The 20309-nt window shown below is 44.7% G+C and overlaps 1 protein-coding gene across 1 annotated transcript in view; it reads left to right on the forward strand.

Annotated features, from left to right (window-relative positions):
* Positions 1–10861, forward strand: part of LOC143783346 (uncharacterized) — an 80874-nt gene extending 70013 nt beyond the window's left edge. Inside the window, exons 4-9 of the mRNA XM_077271750.1 lie at positions 6140–6422; positions 7607–7761; positions 8105–8387; positions 9252–9406; positions 9690–9972; positions 10577–10861. Of these exons, the coding sequence (XP_077127865.1) occupies positions 6140–6422; positions 7607–7761; positions 8105–8387; positions 9252–9406; positions 9690–9972; positions 10577–10751 (1334 nt within the window). The 3' untranslated portion in view covers positions 10752–10861. The remainder of the gene's footprint in view (positions 1–6139; positions 6423–7606; positions 7762–8104; positions 8388–9251; positions 9407–9689; positions 9973–10576) is intronic.
* The last annotated feature ends 9448 nt before the right edge of the window (positions 10862–20309 follow it).

Consider the following 20309-nt stretch of genomic DNA (forward strand, 5'->3'; position numbering starts at 1 on the left):
TCTGTACCAGTACCAGTAAGATACCAGTAGGGTCAGCACCCTCCCGCTCTCGCCTGGTGAGGATCACAGGGTTATGACCTCCCAATAACACGATTCCTACAGCAGGTGGACGAGTCTGGTTGGTTTTACAAGTGGTCAAAATTTGCCTTGTCTGTCAATTCACTGGAAAATCCACATTTTAAGGTCAAATTGGGAGTAGGAGGTGGGACTGGAGCGTAATAAGGTATAAATGTCCATCTCTGAGGGCGCTCCGGTCAGGGAACCCAAAGGACCTGCTCATGTGAGTATCGTCTCCCTTTCAGTTTCATCCCATTGCTTCTCGTCTTTCCATGTGTAGATAAGAATAATGATCCCTCTACACTGTGACGGCCCTGCAGATATTTGTAGATGGCTAGTAAGTCTCCTCTTGGTCTTCTTTTTTGCAGCTAAACATTCCCAGATCCTTTAACCATTCCTCGTAGGACATACTTTACAGTCCGCTCACCATCCTGGTCGCTCTTCTCTGAACTTACTCCAGTTTTTCAATGTCTTTTTTATAATGTGTTGCCCAGAACTGGACCCAGTATCCAGATGAGGCCTGACCAAGGAGGAGTAGAGGGGGATAATTACTTCACGTGATCTAGACTCTATGCTTCTCTTATACATTCTAGAACTGTGTTTGCCTTTTTTGCTGCTGCATCACACTGTTGACTCCTGTGCAGTCTGTGATCTATTAGTATACCCAAGTCTTTTCACACGTGCTGTTGCTTAGTTTTACTCCTCCCATTCTATAGATGTCATTCTCGTTTTTCCCTGATGTAGAATCTTGCATTTCTCTCTGATAAATACCATTCCATTAGTCTCTGTCCATTGTCCAAGCTTCCCTAGATCCTTCTGAGTCCTTTCTCTGCCTTCTCTAGTGTTGCTATCCCTCCTAGCTTTACATCATCCCCAAATTTGATTAGTTTACCTTCAGTTCCCTTGAAGAAACAGTGCAGGAATTAGTCGCTGACTATTTAAAAGGTCCTACTCTTTCATGGTCATAGGAACTTCCCCTACAATTCATCTCTATCTAATATATTGGCACAGGCGAGCTAGTATCCTCTGTTATCAGTCACTCTAGACTGGGGACATGATAACATTAGACCAGATGCATGCAGACTATTGCTCCCTGTTATCAGCCGGAGGGGCTGACTGTAAGATGGGGTCACAGGCCGAGCACATTGTAGGGTTCAGACTTTTCTCTCATTAGTTTCTTGCTGTTTTTGGTCCATAAATCTGATGTAACAGCAACAAAGATGAAATCTCCGTATAACAATGAGTGACAAGGAGAATTCTTCACCTTACAGCAGAGATAATAGAGGGCAACAGAGATAAGAGGGGGCAGCAGAGATAATGGAGGACAACAGAGATAAGAGGGGACAGCAGAGATAAGAGGGGACAGCAGAGATAAGAGGGGACAGCAGTTATAAGAGGGGACATCAGAGATAAGAGGGGACAGCAGTTATAAGAGGGGACAGCAGAGATAATAGAGGACAGCAGAGATAAGAGGAGTCAGCAGAGATAATAGAGGACAGCAGAGATAAGAGGGGACAGCAGAGATAATGGAGGACAGCAGAGATAAGAGGGAACAGCAGAGATAAGAGGGGACAGCAGAGATAATGGAGGACAACAGATATAAGAGGGAACAGCAGAGATAAGAGGGGACAGCAGAGATAAGAGGGAACAGCAGACATAAGAGGGAACAGCAGAGATAAGAGGGGACAGCAGAGATAAGCGGGGACAGCAGAGATAATAGAGGACAGCAGAGATAAGAGGGGACAACAGATGTAAGCGGGAACAGCAGAGATAAGAGGGGACAGCAGAGATAATAGAGGACAGCAGAGATAATAGAGGACAGCAGAGATAAGAGGAGACAGCAGAGATAAGAGGGAACAGCAGAGATAAGAGGGAACAGCAGAGATAAGAGGGGACAGCAGAGATAAGAGGGAACAGCAGAGATAATGGAGGACAGCAGAGATAAAAGGGGACATCAGAGATAAGAGGGAACAGCAGAGATAAGAGGGAACAGCAGAGATAAGAGGGGACAGCAGAGATAAGAGGGAACAGCAGAGATAAGAGGGGACAGCAGAGATAACAGGGGACAGCAGAGATAACAGGGAACAGCAGAGATAATGGAGGACAACAGAGATAAGAGGGGACAGCAGAGATAATGGAGGACAGCAGAGATAATAGAGGACAGCAGAGATAAGAGGAGACAGCAGAGATAAGAGGGAACAGCAGAGATAAGAGGGAACAGCAGAGATAAGAGGGGACAGCAGAGATAAGAGGGAACAGCAGAGATAATGGAGGACAGCAGAGATAAGAGGGGACATCAGAGATAAGAGGGAACAGCAGAGATAAGAGGGAACAGCAGAGATAAGAGGGGTCAGCAGAGATAATAGAGGACAGCAGAGATAATGGAGGACAGCAGAGATAAGAGGGAACAGCAGAGATAAGAGGGGACATCAGAGATAAGAGGGAACAGCAGAGATAAGAGGGAACAGCAGAGATAAGAGGGGACAGCAGAGATAATGGAGGACAGCAGAGATAAGAGGGAACAGCAGAGATAAGAGGGGACAGCAGAGATAACAGGGAACAGCAGAGATAATGGAGGACAGCAGAGATAAGAGGGGTCAGCAGAGATAATAGAGGACAGCAGAGATAAGAGGGGTCAGCAGAGATAATAGAGGACAGCAGAGATAATGGAGGACAGCATAGATAAGAGGGAACAGCAGAGATAATGGAGGACAGCAGAGATAAGAGGGAACAGCAGAGATAAGAGGGGACAGCAGAGATAAGAGGGAACAGCAGAGATAATGGAGGACAGCAGAGATAAAAGGGGACATCAGAGATAAGAGGGAACAGCAGAGATAAGAGGGAACAGCAGAGATAAGAGGGGACAGCAGAGATAAGAGGGAACAGCAGAGATAAGAGGGGACAGCAGAGATAACAGGGGACAGCAGAGATAACAGGGAACAGCAGAGATAATGGAGGACAACAGAGATAAGAGGGGACAGCAGAGATAATGGAGGACAGCAGAGATAATAGAGGACAGCAGAGATAAGAGGAGACAGCAGAGATAAGAGGGAACAGCAGAGATAAGAGGGGACAGCAGAGATAAGAGGGAACAGCAGAGATAATGGAGGACAGCAGAGATAAGAGGGGACATCAGAGATAAGAGGGAACAGCAGAGATAAGAGGGAACAGCAGAGATAAGAGGGGACAGCAGAGATAAGAGGGAACAGCAGAGATAAGAGGGGACAGCAGAGATAATAGAGGACAGCAGAGATAAGAGGGGTCAGCAGAGATAATAGAGGACAGCAGAGATAATGGAGGACAGCAGAGATAAGAGGGAACAGCAGAGATAAGAGGGGACATCAGAGATAAGAGGGAACAGCAGAGATAAGAGGGAACAGCAGAGATAAGAGGGGACAGCAGAGATAATGGAGGACAGCAGAGATAAGAGGGAACAGCAGAGATAAGAGGGGACAGCAGAGATAACAGGGAACAGCAGAGATAATGGAGGACAGCAGAGATAAGAGGGGTCAGCAGAGATAATAGAGGACAGCAGAGATAAGAGGGGTCAGCAGAGATAATAGAGGACAGCAGAGATAATGGAGGACAGCATAGATAAGAGGGAACAGCAGAGATAATGGAGGACAGCAGAGATAAGAGGGAACAGCAGAGATAAGAGGGGACAGCAGAGATAATGGAGGACAACAGATATAAGAGGGAACAGCAGAGATAAGAGGGGACAGCAGAGATAAGAGGAAACAGCAGAGATAAGAGGGGACAGCAGAGATAAGAGGGAACAGCAGAGATAAGAGGGGACAGCAGAGATAAGAGGGAACAGCAGAGATAAGAGGGAACAGCAGAGGGGACAGAAGAGATAAGCGGGGACAGCAGAGATAATAGAGGACAGCAGAGATAAGAGGGGACAACAGATGTAAGAGGGAACAGCAGAGATAAGAGGGGACAGCAGAGATAATAGAGGACAGCAGAGATAATAGAGGACAGCAGAGATAAGAGGGGACAGCAGAGATAATGGAGGACAACAGATATAAGAAGGAACAGCAGAGATAAGAGGGGACAGCAGAGATAAGAGGGAACAGCAGAGATAAGAGGGGGCAGCAGAGATAAGAGGGAACAGCAGAGATAGGAGGGAACAGCAGAGATAAGAGGGAACAGCAGAGATAAGAGGAAACAGCAGAGCTAAGCGGGAACAGCAGAGATAATGGAGGACAGCAGAGATAAGAGGGGACAACAGATGTAAGAGGGAGCAGCAGAGATAAGAGGGGACAGCAGAGATAATAGAGGACAGCAGAGATAATAGAGGACAGCAGAGATAAGAGGAGACAGCAGAGATAAGAGGGAACAGCAGAGATAAGAGGGAACAGCAGAGATAAGAGGGGACAGCAGAGATAAGAGGGAACAGCAGAGATAAGAGGGGACAGCAGAGATAATGGAGGACAACAGAGATAAGAGGGGACAGCAGATATAAGAGAGGACAGCAGAGATAAGAGGGGACAGCAGAGATAATAGAGGACAGCAGAGATAACAGGGAACAGCAGAGATAATGGAGGACAACAGAGATAAGAGGGAACAGCAGAGATAAGAGGGAACAGCAGAGATAAGAGGGGACAGCAGAGATAACAGGGAACAGGAGAGATAATGGAGGACAACAGAGATAAGAGGGAACAGCAGAGATAATAGCAGACAGCAGAGATAAGAGGGGACAGCAGAGATAATAGGGGACAACAGATATAAGAGGGAACAGCAGAGATAAGAGGGGACAGCAGAGATAATAGGGGACAGCAGAGATAATAGTGGACAGCAGAGATAAGAGGGGACAGTAGAGATAATAGCAGACAGCAGAGATAATAGAGGACAGCAGAGATTATAGAGGACAGCAGAGATAATAGGGGACAGCAGAGATTATAGAGGACAGCAGAGATAATAGGGGACAGCAGAGATAAGAGGGTACAGCCGAGATAAGAGGGGAAAGCAGAGCTAAGAGGAAAAAGCAGAGATAAGAGAGGACAGCAGAGATAAGAGAGGACAACAGAGATAATAGGGGGCAGCAGAACTAATACAGCTGCACCTGTTATTACATTGGTAACATTTTTTGAAGCAATTCCTGGGAAAGAAAATGCTGCTCTGGTTGTGACTGGAGTACACAATATAAATCAAGATCAGAAAAAGAAAAGATTTACAAAATTTCTCTTGTCCGGACATTAGATGACCTTTTCCATCTCTGTCCCTCTTCTTTCCTCAGGATGAATCTTCTGTTGCCTCTGATTTTGCTGGGATCTGTGGTTCTGACTCTGGGATGTGATCCTGCACCCGGAGATGAGATCCTGTCCACACCACAGATTACAGGTTGGTCATATATCTGGGCTGAGGGATTGGATGCCCTGGAGACACCACAACGCTGGGTCACCACCACAACGCTGGGTCACCACCACAACGCTGGGTCACCACCACAACGCTGGGTCACCACCACAACGCTGGCTCACCACCACAACGCTGGCTCACCACCACAACGCTGGCTCACCACCACAACGCAGGGTCACCACCACAACGCTGGCTCACCACCACAACGCTGGCTCACCACCACAACGCTGGCTCACCACCACAACGCTGGCTCACCACCACAACGCTGGCTCACCACCACAACGCTGGGTCACCACCACAACGCTGGCTCACCACCACAACGCTGGGTCACCACCACAACGCTGGCTCACCACCACAACGCTGGCTCACCACCACAACGCAGGGTCACCACCACTCTACATCCACCAAGGGGAAACACTGAAGGACAATACTAATTCTGTACCGTTACTATTTGAATCCTCATAGCTGTGAATTGTGCACGTGATGTTCCCAGGGTGACACAATATAGGGTATTCTTTTAGTTTGGGGAGGAATGAAGGACACAGCAGTAGGCATCTTTTCATCTTGGATGCAACACCTCCACCTCTTCTATCCATTTCTCAGTCCACATTATTTCTCTTTGTGACTTCTTTTGAGTGTAGAAGGACAGGAGCACAAGAAGGGACGGCAGGACACACATATCAGCTCCAGAGGATTGAAATATCTTCTGTTCTTATTTCCTCAGGCTTCAATATAGCAAAAAGGGGGGAAGCCTCTCAGGAGTCTGACTTACAACATGAGATAATGGGATACGCCAAAAATGCCATAGATGGTGGCAAAGAAACCAGTTACTACAATGGCTCCTGCTCTCACACCAATAAAGTGAACAACTCCTGGTGGAAGCTGGACCTAAAACAGCCCTACAAGATATCATATGTCGTTCTAACAAACAGGATGGACTGTTGTAAAGAGAGGCTTATTGGGGCTGAGGTCCGAATCGGGAACTCCTCAGACAACAACAACCCGGTGTAAGTTTGTTTTAGATGTCAATAACTCATTTTCCACAATGAAGAAACAATGTCTCAATCTTGTGCTTCTCCATAATGTCCCACCTCGTGTTTCATCACAATGCCCCATCTTATGTTCCTCCATAATGTCCCACATTGTGCTTCTCCACAATATCCGATCTTGTGTTCCTTTACAATGTCCCATGTTATCTTTCTCCACAATGTCCTATATCATGTTTTTCTACAATGTTTCATCTTAGGTTCTTTCACAATCTCCCATCTTGTATTCCTCCAGTCTCCCATCTTGGGTTCATCCAAAATGTTCTCCACAACGTCCCATCTCTTGTTTCTCCACAACATCCCATCTCTTGTTTCTCCATAATATTTTGTCTTGTATTTCTCAACAATGTCCCATCTTGGGTTCATCCAAAATGTTCCCTCTTGTATTCCTCCTTAATGTCCCATCTTGTGATTCTCCATAATGTCCCCTCTTGTGATTCTCCATAATGTCCCATCTTGTGATTCTCCACAATGTCCCATCTTGTGATTCTCCACAATGTTCCATCTTGTGATTCTCCACAATGTCCCATCTCTTGTTTCTCCACAACATCCCATCTCTTGTTTCTCCATAATATTTTAACTTGTATTTCTCAACAATGGCCCATCTTGGGTTCATCCAAAATGTTCCCTCTCGTATTCCTCCATAATGTCCCATCTTTTGATTCTCGATAATGTCCTATCTTGTGGTTCTCCATAATGTCCCATCTTGTGATTCTCCACAATGTCCCATCTTGTGATTCTCCATAATGTCCCATCTCTTGTTTCTCCACAATATTTTGTCTTGTATTTCTCAACAATTTCCCATCATGGGTTCATTCAAAATGTTCCATCTTGTATTCCTCCATAATGTCCCATCTTGTGTTCTTCCATAATGCCCTATGTTATAAATCTCCACAATGTCCCATCTCTTGTTTCTCCACAATATTCCATCTTTTCTCCACATTATCCTATTTTGTGTCAAGAACGTCTAGAGACATTGTTCAAAACCCACTGTTGAGTGTCTTTCCATAGTGTTCTTTCCATATTTCACGTTTACATTAATTTTTATTACTGTCAAATGACATTTTACTCGTTTTCCTAAGCATGATAATTGTGGTGGAATGTGCAACGGATCATCACAAGGCTTTGCTGGTTTTCTCCTCCAGATGCGGTACGGTCAGAAATGTTACCTCTGCCACCATATCCTTCTGCTGTAACGGGATGGTCGGTCGATACGTCAGTGTAGTGATCCCCGGACGCTCTGAGTACCTGGCACTGTGCGAGGTCGAGGTTTATTCTGACATAGACTGCACCCCAAAAGGTCTGAACCTTGTAATAAAGTCATTCTTGTATGTCTTTATTCCTGGAGACTATGCTGCTGTTACTTTGTCTCTATGTGTTTTCTGGACGGCACTGTTATGTTGGCATGATAGATGGTAAGCATTTTCTTTTTAGTGGAATGAAGGACACAACAAATGGCATCATGTGTTACTGGATCTGATACTAAGTATTAAAAACCACCTTCACCTCATACATCCACTTTCCAGGTCGTATTCCTTCTCCTTGTGACTTCTTCTGGGTGTAGATTGATCATCAGTGGTTGGCAGAACTCCAATATCAGCTCCGTATGATTAATTAAACCTATTCTGGACTTATTTTTGTAGGTTCCAATAAAGCAAAAAGCGGAGAAGCCTCGCAGGAGTCTGACCTCAAAAATCCGGTAATGGGATACGCCAAAAATGCCATAGATGGCGGCAATGACACCACTTACAACAACGGCTCCTGCACTCACACCAATCAGGTCAAAAATCCCTGGTGGAAGCTGAACCTGAAGCAGATCTACAAGATCTCAAATGTCGTCCTAACAAACAGGATGGACTGTTGTCCAGAGCGGCTGATGGGGGCCGAGGTCCGAATCGGGAACTCCCCCAACAACGTCAACCCGGTGTAAGTTTGTGTTAGGTGCCAATAATTCACTCTACACAATGAAACAACCGCTATGTTTAGGTTTGTGTTCCTGCACAGTGTCTCGAGATTGGCCTGGCCTTTATTTTTTCACTATGTCCTGTCTTCCATTCCTAATTAATGGCCGGTCTAATTTCTATAGAATATATTCGGAATGTTCTTAGCGGTGACTGACGTCCTGTGCATTTAGCACCTCGCTATTCTTTCCTTGTGGATGAGCTCTATACAGTGGGTCAGCGTTCCGTTTTTTTCAGTGCTCATTCTTCTGTATATCATCGATGCTGCTCATGGGCCATTTTACGAGAGTCATTTAGAGAGGCAATTCTTCTAGAGCCGATAATGACATCCCCTTAAGTATTTCCATTGCACCGGCATCAAACACAAGTAACCTGCTATTGGTTTGCTGTGTATAAAGCTATAATCCTCATAGCTGTGTTTACCCCTGATGAAGCTGCACTGTTTCGCTGTGCCAGTCGTGTTTCTTTCTCACAGCACCGGGTTCCTCTTCTCATTATATTTTACTCCTATACACCATGCGCCATTATTTGTTTTTGGAGCAATCATTTCTTGAGACTGTCATCTTTACTCCATAATTTATTACGTGTACCTGCACTTTGTCTAACAAATACTTTTCTTTATTTTGGGTGTGCGCAGATTATGTTTATTGTGTTTCAGCTTTTTTAATAAGTATTGTTCCACACTGTTATTTCCTTGTTTTGAATATTTTTACGTTAATTTATGTTTCTGTGAATTTTTCTAGCATCATGTGTGTGCGTGACCAAAGCATGATAAATGTGGAGGAACGTGAAGGTGATCATCACGGGGTTTGCTGGTTTTCTCCTCCAGGTGCGGCACAGTCACGAATGTTACATCCGCCACCTTGTCCTTCTGCTGTAACGACATGGAGGGTCAGTACGTCAGCGTGGTGATCCCCGGACGCACGGAGTACCTGACACTGTGCGAGGTCGAGGTTTATGGACAACCCATCTGCACCCCAACAGGTCTGGACTTTGTACTGAAATAGTAACTATATATAGTTTTATTGCACTTTGCTCACTTTAGTGTAGCCGGGCTTTCTTGTAATCTGGTAGTTTTTGTTACCAGCCGGCTCCATTTCTTAGGTCTTTGAGAACTACTGCAGCTTTTTACGCTAATTTCTCAGCAACTTTGCCTTCTCTTCTAACATATTTTAGGCTAAAAAGGAAAATGGACGACAACAATGGACGTCAGGACTCATATTTATGCCTCTCGCAACTGAAAGCTCTTCTGGTTTTATTTCCTCAGGCCCCAATATAGCAAAATATGGAGAAGCTTCCCAGGTGTCTGTTCTGCAGCATGCGATAATGGGCTACGCCATAAAGGCCATAGATGGTGGTAAAGCCACAAGTTTCTACAACGGCTCCTGCACTCACACCAACGAGGAGAAAAATCCCTGGTGGAAGCTGGACCTCAAACAGACCTACAAGATATGGAACGTCGTCCTGACAAACAGGATGGACTGTTGTGAGAGTCGTCTGCTTGGAGCTGAGATCCGAATCGGGAATAACACCAACAACAACAACCCGGTGTAAGCTGTGTTTAGGAGCCAATAATTCATGTTATGCTCTTGTGTATGAAACAACCACAGTCTCATTGTGCGTATTTCCAAGGTGTCCCCTGCTTTCTTGTCTTGTGTTTCTCCAGAAAGTCCTTTCTTTCTGTCTATGTACAATGTCTTCTGTTTCTCCACAATGTCCCATCTTGTGTTTTTAAGGGACATATCTAGACTTGGGGAGTGGATGAGAGAACCCACTGACCCTCATGCTACATAAAGAGTCATCTCCATGACTTGTGTCCACAGTCCTGAGTCTGTGTGCTTCCACTATGTCTATTCTTTGTGTATGTTTTTCTTGTGTCTTTTACATTCGCTAATGTAATTGAGATTTTAAAGGGGGTTTATATTAAAAATTGACCAGGTGGAATCTGCAGTTGATTATCACAAGGTTTTGCTGGTTTTCTCCTCCAGGTGTGGTAAGGTCTGTGCTTCCACTATGTCTATTCTTTGTGTATGTCTTTTTGTTTCTTTTACATTCGTTAATCTAATTGCAATTTTTAGGGTTGTTTATATTAAAACTTGACTTGGTGAAATCTGCAGTTGATCATCACAAGGTTTTGTTGGTTTTCTCCTCCAGGTGTGGTAAGGTCATAAATGTTACCTCTGACACCTTGTCCTTCTGCTGTAACGGGATGAAGGGTCGGTACGTCAGCGTGGTGATCCCAGGACGCTCCGAGTATCTGACATTGTGTGAGGTCGAGGTCTATGGAGACCCAGTCAGTGACAGTGAGAAGAATGAAGTCTGCTGGTAGCTGCCGAGGTCCAAGAACTTCAAAACTGTCCGATTTTTTCTTTATCAGTGTCGAGGTCTACAGAATTTACTGATCTTATTATTTGGGGCGTTTCCTGTTGTGCAAACACTTTTTCCTTCCAATCCCCAATCGTGTTACACAGCGAGGCTTCTACTGTTGGTGCAATTGCAAATGAAAATAAACACATTTTCTTTCACATATCCTCCATGTCGGTAATTTGTAGTCCGCAACCAAAGAGAAGGATAAAATCCAGCAGCACTGCCTGAACGTCTATGCCACAAGTAGTTCTACTATAATGTATGTAAACTCTGTAACAGATCAGTCACAGGGTGCTCAGCTCACACTAAAGGTGTCACATTTATGTAACGTGTGTTGGTGGCACTTTATCTACACAAACTGCACATAAAAGTCGCCATTGTGACATTGTAGGACCTGAGCTGCTAGCGATCAGAAGCCTATCTGTGCAGCAGCAGTAAAGTGAGATCCCTGTACTCTGCTGACCTCTAGTGGCCAATGTGAAAACGGCACTGCCCTATATTGTGTACACTAGATATACAGTATAAGGACATCGATATTCATCTACTTTCTTTGCAGTTTGTATTAACTGTAACAAGACAGTGTGGATTAAGAGGCTCCAGGTCTGGGAATATAACATCTTTGCCTATATGTAAAGGCATGCATTTTGCTAGGAGCTCAGCTCTCGTAACCAAGAAAAAAACAAGCTGTGCGCATGAGATTTCTGAAATGTGATAGACATAGCTGGTACTGGAAAAAACAGCTGGAAATTAGCATAAAAAAGTACAGCAAAAGCACCTAGTGTGAACTTAGCCTATAAATGAAGCAATTCAGAATATTCCCTCAATGCCCATATGTTTCCTTATAGTCAGTTGCGTACACAGAAATCATGGGGCCCCATAGCAAAAGTCCTAATTGGGCCCCTCCAGACAAAAAAAATATATTCATAAGGGTCACAGGAGAGCAGTTCTCACTACTTTGCAGCCCTTACAATAAATTAGTCCCCCCATGGACTAAGATACTGTATGGAGGCCATGAAAGTGACCCCCAAATACAATATGATGCCCCCACAGTGATATCCTTCATAGTACCCTCCACATGCACAGTATGATGATTGTATAGTAGGCCCCCAACGAGATATGATACCTCCACAGTGACCCCAACACAGTATGATGACCCCAACACAACTCTCCTCATGGACCTCATATAGCCCTGCACACAGTATAGCAGCAGTTCACCTCCATGCAGTATACAACTGCTTAACAGGCAATGCCATAGATCAAAGACAACTGCTTAATAGGGATGGGAGTTCCCATGGATGTTCGGCTCAGTTGTGTTATTATTCTGGGAAAGAGGCATTGAACATGGATCTTAATATCAGCCCTCAGCTGTCTGCTTAGCCTTTACTGGTTAGTAAAAAGGCTGGTCCCCCCAAACAAATGACTTGGGGTCCACTCCCCTCTATTTTTACCAACCGGCAAAGCAGACAACTGAGGGCTGATATTAATAGCCTAGGAAGGGGCCATGGACATTAAGTCTAATAACACCAGCTCTCAACCACCCCAAAAATGGGGCATCCATTATATGCGCCAATTCTGGCACCTAGCCTCTACTCTTCCCAATTGCCCTGGTGCATAGACAAGCGGGGTAATGGTTTGGGGGTTAATTTCAGCTGTATAATGTCTTCTGACATCAAGCCCAGGGGATAGTAATGGAAAGGCATCTATAATACACCCGCATTACTAACTCCATAGTCAAAAATAATAAACACACACAGAGAAAAGTTCTTTGTTTGCATAAAACACTCCCTGACCCTCTTTTACCCAATTAATTACCTTAAACTAAATAATCCAAAGGGGTCCACAGTAAATCCATCCCACATCCCAAGACAATCCCCAACTCTGCTACATCCAGTTGGGGTGTTGAGCAGTGACATAAGTAATGTCAACTGACAGTAACGTGTGATTACGGCTGCTCAAATAAGCGCTGATGTCAGTAAGGTTATCGCAGTTCACAGCTGATGAACCTTACTGACGTCACTGCTTGCGGTGTGAGCTGCGATAACCTGACTGATGTCAGCACTTGTTGCAGCAGCCACATTTACCCACTACCATCAGTGCGTGCCGATGCCGTGGTGAGCGGTCACTTTACTGATGTCACCACTTCTACAGCATCTGGATGTAGCAGAGTTGAGGACCTTTGTGGGATAACCTTTGCTGGCAATTAAAAATAGGGGGGACCAATAATAATAATAATCTTTATTTTTTTATATAGCGCTAACATATTCCGCAGCGACCAACCTCATTTTGGCGGGATCCCCCCATTTTAATAACTGGTGAAGAGTCAAGACTCAAGACTACTCAGACAGCTGTGAGCTTATATTAATAGCCTGGGAAGCTTCAAGGATATTGTCATCTTCCCAGAATAATAACATCATTCCCCAGTTGTCTCCTTTCCCTCAGCTGGGTACCCCACATATTTTTTATTAGTAATAAATAAATGAAAAAAATGCTGTGGCCCTCCTATTTTTGATAACCAGCTAAGGTATAGCAGACAGCTGCAGGCAGATATTTATAGGTAGCAAACGACTGTGGATATTGGCTCCTACCCAGCCTAATAAGACCAGCCCACAGCCATACTAAAAGTGGCGTATCCGTTAGATACGCCAACACTGGCACTTATTGTTGGCTCTTCCTGCTTGCCCTGGTGTGTTGGCAAGCGGGATATCTTGCGACTGATGTCAGCTGTGTAATCAAGCCCAGAGTTTAGTAATGGGGCGGTGTCTATATGACACCCACATTACTAATCCATTAAGTCAGCGTGAGTGCCTGACTAATGATCAAATTCGAGTCAGGCACTTGGCCCTCTGGCAGTCATCAGTCCAGAACTCACGCTAACCTCATGAGATCCAGTCGCTGTGAACTGAGATAACCTTACTGACGTCACCTCAGTTCACAGCAGCCGGGTTCTCGTGGAACACAACACGAGACTCGGCAGTTGCTGCTGCTCCAATTTATGGAGCTGCACTCTCGGAATGAAGCTCCACACACTGGGTGAAGAAGACTGGGATCGTGGTGGAACCTCCCCTTGGACTACGGCAAACTGGTGTATAAATACATTTTTTTATATAAATGTAGGAAAGAGGGAAATTGTTAGGTATTTTTTTTTTCTGTGTTTTTCAAATAAAGATTTTTTCCTGTGTCTTCGCTTTTTTCTCTTTTTTCCTTACTGGGTTAGTAATGGGGTGTCTGATAGATGCCTGCCCATTACTAACCTCTGGGCTTAATGTCAATGGACATTACACAGCTGACATTAACCTCAAAATATTACCCTGTTTGCCAATGCAAAAGAGAAGAGCCGGCCAAAGCGCCAGAATTGGCACATGAAATAGATGTGCATTTTCTGGGGCGACTGCGGTGTGCAATTTTTACACTAATGAGGGCCAACTATCCATAGCCTTTCCCAACCGTAGAATACCAGCCCCCAGCTGTCTGTTTATCTTGGCTGGTTATCAAAAATGGGGGACCCCATGCCATTTTTTAAATTATTTATTTAAATAACCTTGAAAAAATAAAAAAGACTTGGGGCCCCCTCTCTTTTTCATAACCAGCCAAGATAACCAGCTTCCAGCAGCTGTCTGCTTTATCCGCACTTGTTATCAAAACTAGTAGGGACCCCAAGCCTTTTCTATTTCTTTCTTTCTTGTTTTCATGGTTTGCCGGCTAACCACAGCTATGCCAATACTTGACAGGGCTATGATGGGGCCAGAACTGCCTACACAGGAAAGCTTGTGATTGGCTGCATTGCAACCTCTCAACAAGCTTTGTTCAGGCTGCCAAACCCGAACAGTAACATGGTCTTTCGGGAGTCCTTGTTCGGGGTCCGTGCATGGACATCAACTGTCCATTATGGACCCCAGACTTTACTGTTTGGGTTCACTCATCTCTATACCTAAGGAGTCAGCTGATATTTTCTTATCAGTGCCTGTTTGATGGAGTCATAATTTCCATAATGTTCTCAAGAGAAAGAGCGGCGAACACCTCCAGAGCTTTGCCTGGTGGCCCTGGAGTTACATATTGAGCCCACTGGTCATCAGGCAACTGGTACTGTCTGCAGGCCTTTTCAAACCCCCTCAAAAATGGGTCCAGATCTGCGTCTTTGTCTATGACAGGAAAGTGCTTGGGACAAGGTTGAAAAGTTTTTACTTTACTGGACCCAATGTGCAGCAGGGTGGATTGCTACTTCTGGAGTCGGATTAACTCTAGCTGGTGGTCTCTGTCAGCCTGTTGCTCCTGACTCTTGCTTGGCCTAGGCCTGACACTGTGCAAACTCATGCCCTACGATCTTGTAGCAGAGGCTGCGTCCACATTTGAGGGTCACATCCTCCCATGTGCTGCAGAATGAGTGGCAACCAAGAGCCGATTTCACCCTGGGAGCTAAGGCTGCTGCTGACCCGAGTCCTGGAACTGAATCCACGACTGGTCATGCTGGTTCTCCACTGATCCCAGGCTCTGGAGCCACATTGTGCTGGTATCTGGCATCATCCTCCATGGAGGCACAGATCAGCATCTCTTTATTCTTGTCTGACCCATCTAGAGCTCGCTCCTCACACATATGGATCAGCAGAGCTTCCTCGAGATTCTTATAAGCATCTGCCCTCTAAGCATTTGCTCACCAAATAAAAGATAGAAAAACAAAAGAGGGGGAGGGGTGTAACTGCTACACATACAGTAATATCACAGGTATAAACAAACACGGAGTCTGATCTTCAAACCTCTGCACAGGATCCTTGCAAAGTCTGTGCAAGTTTTTAGTAACAGGAAAGACTGCTCAAACCAGATCACCAATGCTCTGTGATCCCACCGCTTGTCACCAGTTTGTCAAGGATGACAGCCGGGGGTCACAAAGATCCCAGGGCTACCACAAGATTTCAGGGGACACAATTCATTCTGCAATTGATTGAGGACTGATGGACGAGGACTAATGGGAAGGTTATTGGGGAGCTCACAGTGAGACTATGGTGTATACACCTCCGATTCCAAGGCATGGAATATATAGAATGGAAAAAATAGCAGCACAAACTTGAGCAGATTTTGGGTGCAATACTTCCTGAATAATGCGGTTGTCCAACGCAAAATATAAATAGAAAAAAATCAGGCAGCACTCCAGCTCAAGAAAAATTGCTGTTTTTCTTATGAAATACTGTGTGGGCATAGTTGCCAGCACTTGTAATGGTGGAGCAGAGCGTGGAAGTACCTAGTGAGCATGTGCGTTGACATCATCAGTGACATCACTGCTGAGTGGCCAATTGGGAGTATCTGATTACTGACATGCTCAGTTGTACTCTCAGAACGCTGTTATGGTGGATTTACAACGTGCTCTATGGGTCTGAGTGTTCCAGGTGATTTAGAATGTTTCTGTATTTTAAATATTACATAGGCGTTTCACATTTTTTAATCATTGTTAATCTAGCTGTATCAATGATTGTAGGTACGGTTGGATATAATTTTTGCACTCTGATATGCACCTTATATAAGTAAACTCTATGATGGGTCTTCTATTTACTGCAATGTAATTTTTTTACACCCTTTGATTATGATTTATATTTAATGTATGCTAATTTTTGTATATTGATAAATTGAAGAGATATGTATAAAAAGTGCACTATTCTATGGTAACACTGCTTGACAAAGACCGTGTTGTGAGGTCGAAACGTTGCATCACTTGGTGCTGGATTAAAGTCCACAATTTTTCTTGCACTGGAGTGCTGCCTGATTTTTTTCTATTTATATATATACTGCTCAAAAAAATAAAGGGAACACTTAAACAACAGAATCTAACTCCAAGTAAACCAAACTTCTGTGAAATCAAACTGTCCACTTAGGAAGCCACACTGACTGACAATCAATTTCACATGCTGTTGTGCAAATGGAATAGACAACAGATGGAAATTATTGGCAATTATCAAGACACACTCAATAAAGGAGTCATTCTGCAGGTGGGGACCACAGACACATCTCAGTAACAATGCTTTCTGGCTGATGGTTTGGTCACTTTTGAATGTTGGTTGTGCTTTCACACTCGTGGTAGCATGAGACGGACTCTACAACCCACACAAGTGGCTCAGGTAGTGCAGCTCATCCAGGATGGCACATCAATGCGAGCTGTGGCAAGAAGGTTTGCTGTGTCTGTCAACGTAGTGTCCAGAGGCTGGAGGCACTACCAGGAGACAGGCCAGTATACCAGGAGACGTGGAGGGGGCCGTAAGAGGGCAACAACCCAGCAGGACCGCTACCTCAGCCTGTGTGCAAGGAGGAACAGGAGGAGCACTGCCAGAGCCCTGCAAAATGACCTCCAGCATGCCACAAATGTGCATGTGTCTGCACAGTTAGAAATTGACTCCATGAGGATGGTCTAAGTGCCCGACGTCCATAGATGGGGGTTGTGCTCACAACCTAACACTGTGCAGGATGCTTGGCAGTTGCCACAGAAAACCAGGATTGGCAAATTCCCCACTGGCGCCTTGTGTTCTTCACAGATGAAAGCAGGTTCACACTGAGCACATGTGACAGATGTGACAGAGTCTGGAGACGCCGTGGAGAGCGATCTGCTGCCTGCAACATCCTTCAGCATGCCCGGTTTGGCAGTGGGTCAGTAATGGTGTGGGGTAGCATTTCTTTGGGGGTCGCACAGCCCCCCATGTGCTCGCCAGAGGTAGCCTGAATGCCATTACGTACCGAGAGGAGATCCTCAGACCCCTTGTGAGACCATATGCTGGTGCGGTTGGCCCTGGGTTCCTCCTAATGCAGGACAATGCCAGACCTCATGTGGCTGGAGTGTGTCAGCAGTTCCTGCAAGATGAAGGCATTGAAGCTATGGACTGGCCCGCCTGTTCCCCAGACCTGAATCCGATTGAACACATCTGGGACATCATGTCTCACACTATCCACCAACGTCATATTGCACCACAGGCTGTCCAGGAGTTGGCGGATGCTTTTGTCCAGGTCTGGGAGATCCCTCAGGAGACTATCCATTGCCTCATCAGGAGCTCATGCCCAGGCATTGTAGGGAGGTCATACAGGCACGTGGAGGCCACACACACTACTGAGCATCATTTCCTTGTCTTGAGGCATTTCCACTGAAGTTGGATCAGCCAGTAACTTCATTTTCCACTTTGATTTAGAGCATCATTCCAACTCCAGACCTCCGTGGGATATTAGTTATGATTTATGTCGATCATTTTTAGGTTTTATTGTTCTCAACACATTCCACTATGTAATGAATAAAGATTTACAACTGGAATATTTCATTCAGTGATATCTAGGATGTGAGATTTTAGTGTTCCCTTTATTTTTTTGACAAGTGTGTATATATATATATATATATATATATATATATATATATATATATACATACCTCGGTACGATCACTGTGAGCTCTGCAATAAAAGGGAACCAGTGGCTGCCACAAGCAATCGTTTATAGTCTGATTGGACATCGGTTATTAGCAGTTCTGGCTTTCTTGGCTCTGTTCCTGCAAGAGTTAAACTGCTCAGTGGTACTCCTGGAGTTCTCTGTGTTGTTGTTCTGAGTTTGTTACTCCAGGGAAGTTTAAGAACCCTTCTCATTGCTTACTTACCAGTGATAGCTTGCCACTTCCTGGTTTGGTGTTGAAGGAAAGTTCTGAGTTAGGAGTAAGCGGTTAGAGTTGTTTTCAGGAGATTTCTAAGTGAATTTGGTTTGTGTGTTTATCCTTATCCTCTTCCCATTGAGTTGGTCCCACCCACTCCTCTTTCGCTTCCCACTCTGTTGTTTTGTGCATGTATTTGTGTGATTGTGGCTTTCTTTTGTCCCTGTTTTTTGCAGCATATCTGGTTTGTTATTCCATACACTACTGTCCCATACCTCCCTTGATGGGAAATAAAACAGATAAGCATGCACATAGGATCATAGCGACATATGAGATCCCAGCATCCCCACCATCAGGGGTAATCTGGGGGACAGGGATAGTCTAGAATACTGTTTCTCAACTCCAGTCCTCAAGACCCACCAACAGGTCAAGTTTTCAGGATATCCTTAGTATTGCACAGGTGATTTCATCATCTGCTCAAGAATTAATTCCATCACCTGTGCAATAGTTACATAGTTACATAGTAAGGCCGAAAAAAGACATTTGTCCATCCAGTTCAGCCTATATTCCATCATAATAAATCCCCAGATCTACGTCCTTCTACAGAACCTAATAATTGTATGATACAATATGGTTACGCTCCAGGAAGACATCCAGGCCTTTCTTGAACCCCTCGACTGAGTTCGCCATCACCACCTCCTCAGGCAAGCAATTCCAGATTCTCACTGCCCTAACAGTAAAGAATCCTCTTCTATTTTGGTGGAAAAACCTTCTCTCCTCCAGACGCAAAGAATGCCCCCTTGTGCCCGTCACCTTCCTTGGTATAAACAGATCCTCAGCGAGATATTTGTATTGTCCCCTTATATACTTATACATGGTTATTAGATCGCCCCTCAGTCGTCTTTTTTCTAGACTAAATAATCCTAATTTCGCTAATCTATCTGGGTATTGTAGTTCTCCCATCCCCTTTATTAATTTTGTTGCCCTCCTTTGTACTCTCTCTAGTTCCATTATATCCTTCTTGAGCACCGGTGCCCAAAACTGGACACAGTACTCCATGTGCGGTCTAACTAGGGATTTGTACAGAGGCAGTATAATGCTCTCATCATGTGTATCCAGACCTCTTTTAATGCACCCCATGATCCTGTTTGCATTGGCAGCTGCTGCCTGGCACTGGCTGCTCCAGGTAAGTTTATCATTAACTAGGATCCCCAAGTCCTTCTCCCTGTCAGATTTACCCAGTGGTTTCCCGTTCAGTGTGTAATGGTGATATTGATTCCTTTTTCCCATGTGTATAACCTTACATTTATCATTGTTAAACCTCATCTGCCACCTTTCAGCCCAAGTTTCCAACTTATCCAGATCCATCTGTAGCAGAATACTATCTTCTCTTGTATTAACTGCTTTACATAGTTTTGTATCATCTGCAAATATCAATATTTTACTGTGTAAACCTTCTACCAGATCATTAATGAATATGTTGAAGAGAACAGGTCCCAATACCGACCCCTGCGGTACCCCACTGGTCACAGCGACCCAGTTAGAGACTATACCATTTATAACCACCCTCTGCTTTCTATCACTAAGCCAGTTACTAACCCATTTACACACATTTTCCCCCAGACCAAGCATTCTCATTTTGTGTACCAACCTCTTGTGTGGCACGGTATCAAACGCTTTGGAAAAATCGAGATATACTAAGGAACTCCTGAAAACATGACCCGCTGGTGGGTCTTGAGGACTGGAGTTGAGAAACACTGGTCTAGAGTCTTCCTAGCTTGAGGGACAGGGTAGGATCCCTTTGTCTCGGGAAATCCTACTGCAATATTGTGACATTATCTCTGGCCTCACCATTCTGGATCAACTATGGATCCTATGGTTGCTTTGGCAGAGCAGTTACAAAAATGTAGCATA

The sequence above is a fragment of the Ranitomeya variabilis genome, chromosome 6, assembly GCF_051348905.1.
Source record: "Ranitomeya variabilis isolate aRanVar5 chromosome 6, aRanVar5.hap1, whole genome shotgun sequence".
In the NCBI taxonomy this organism is placed as follows: domain Eukaryota; kingdom Metazoa; phylum Chordata; class Amphibia; order Anura; family Dendrobatidae; genus Ranitomeya; species Ranitomeya variabilis.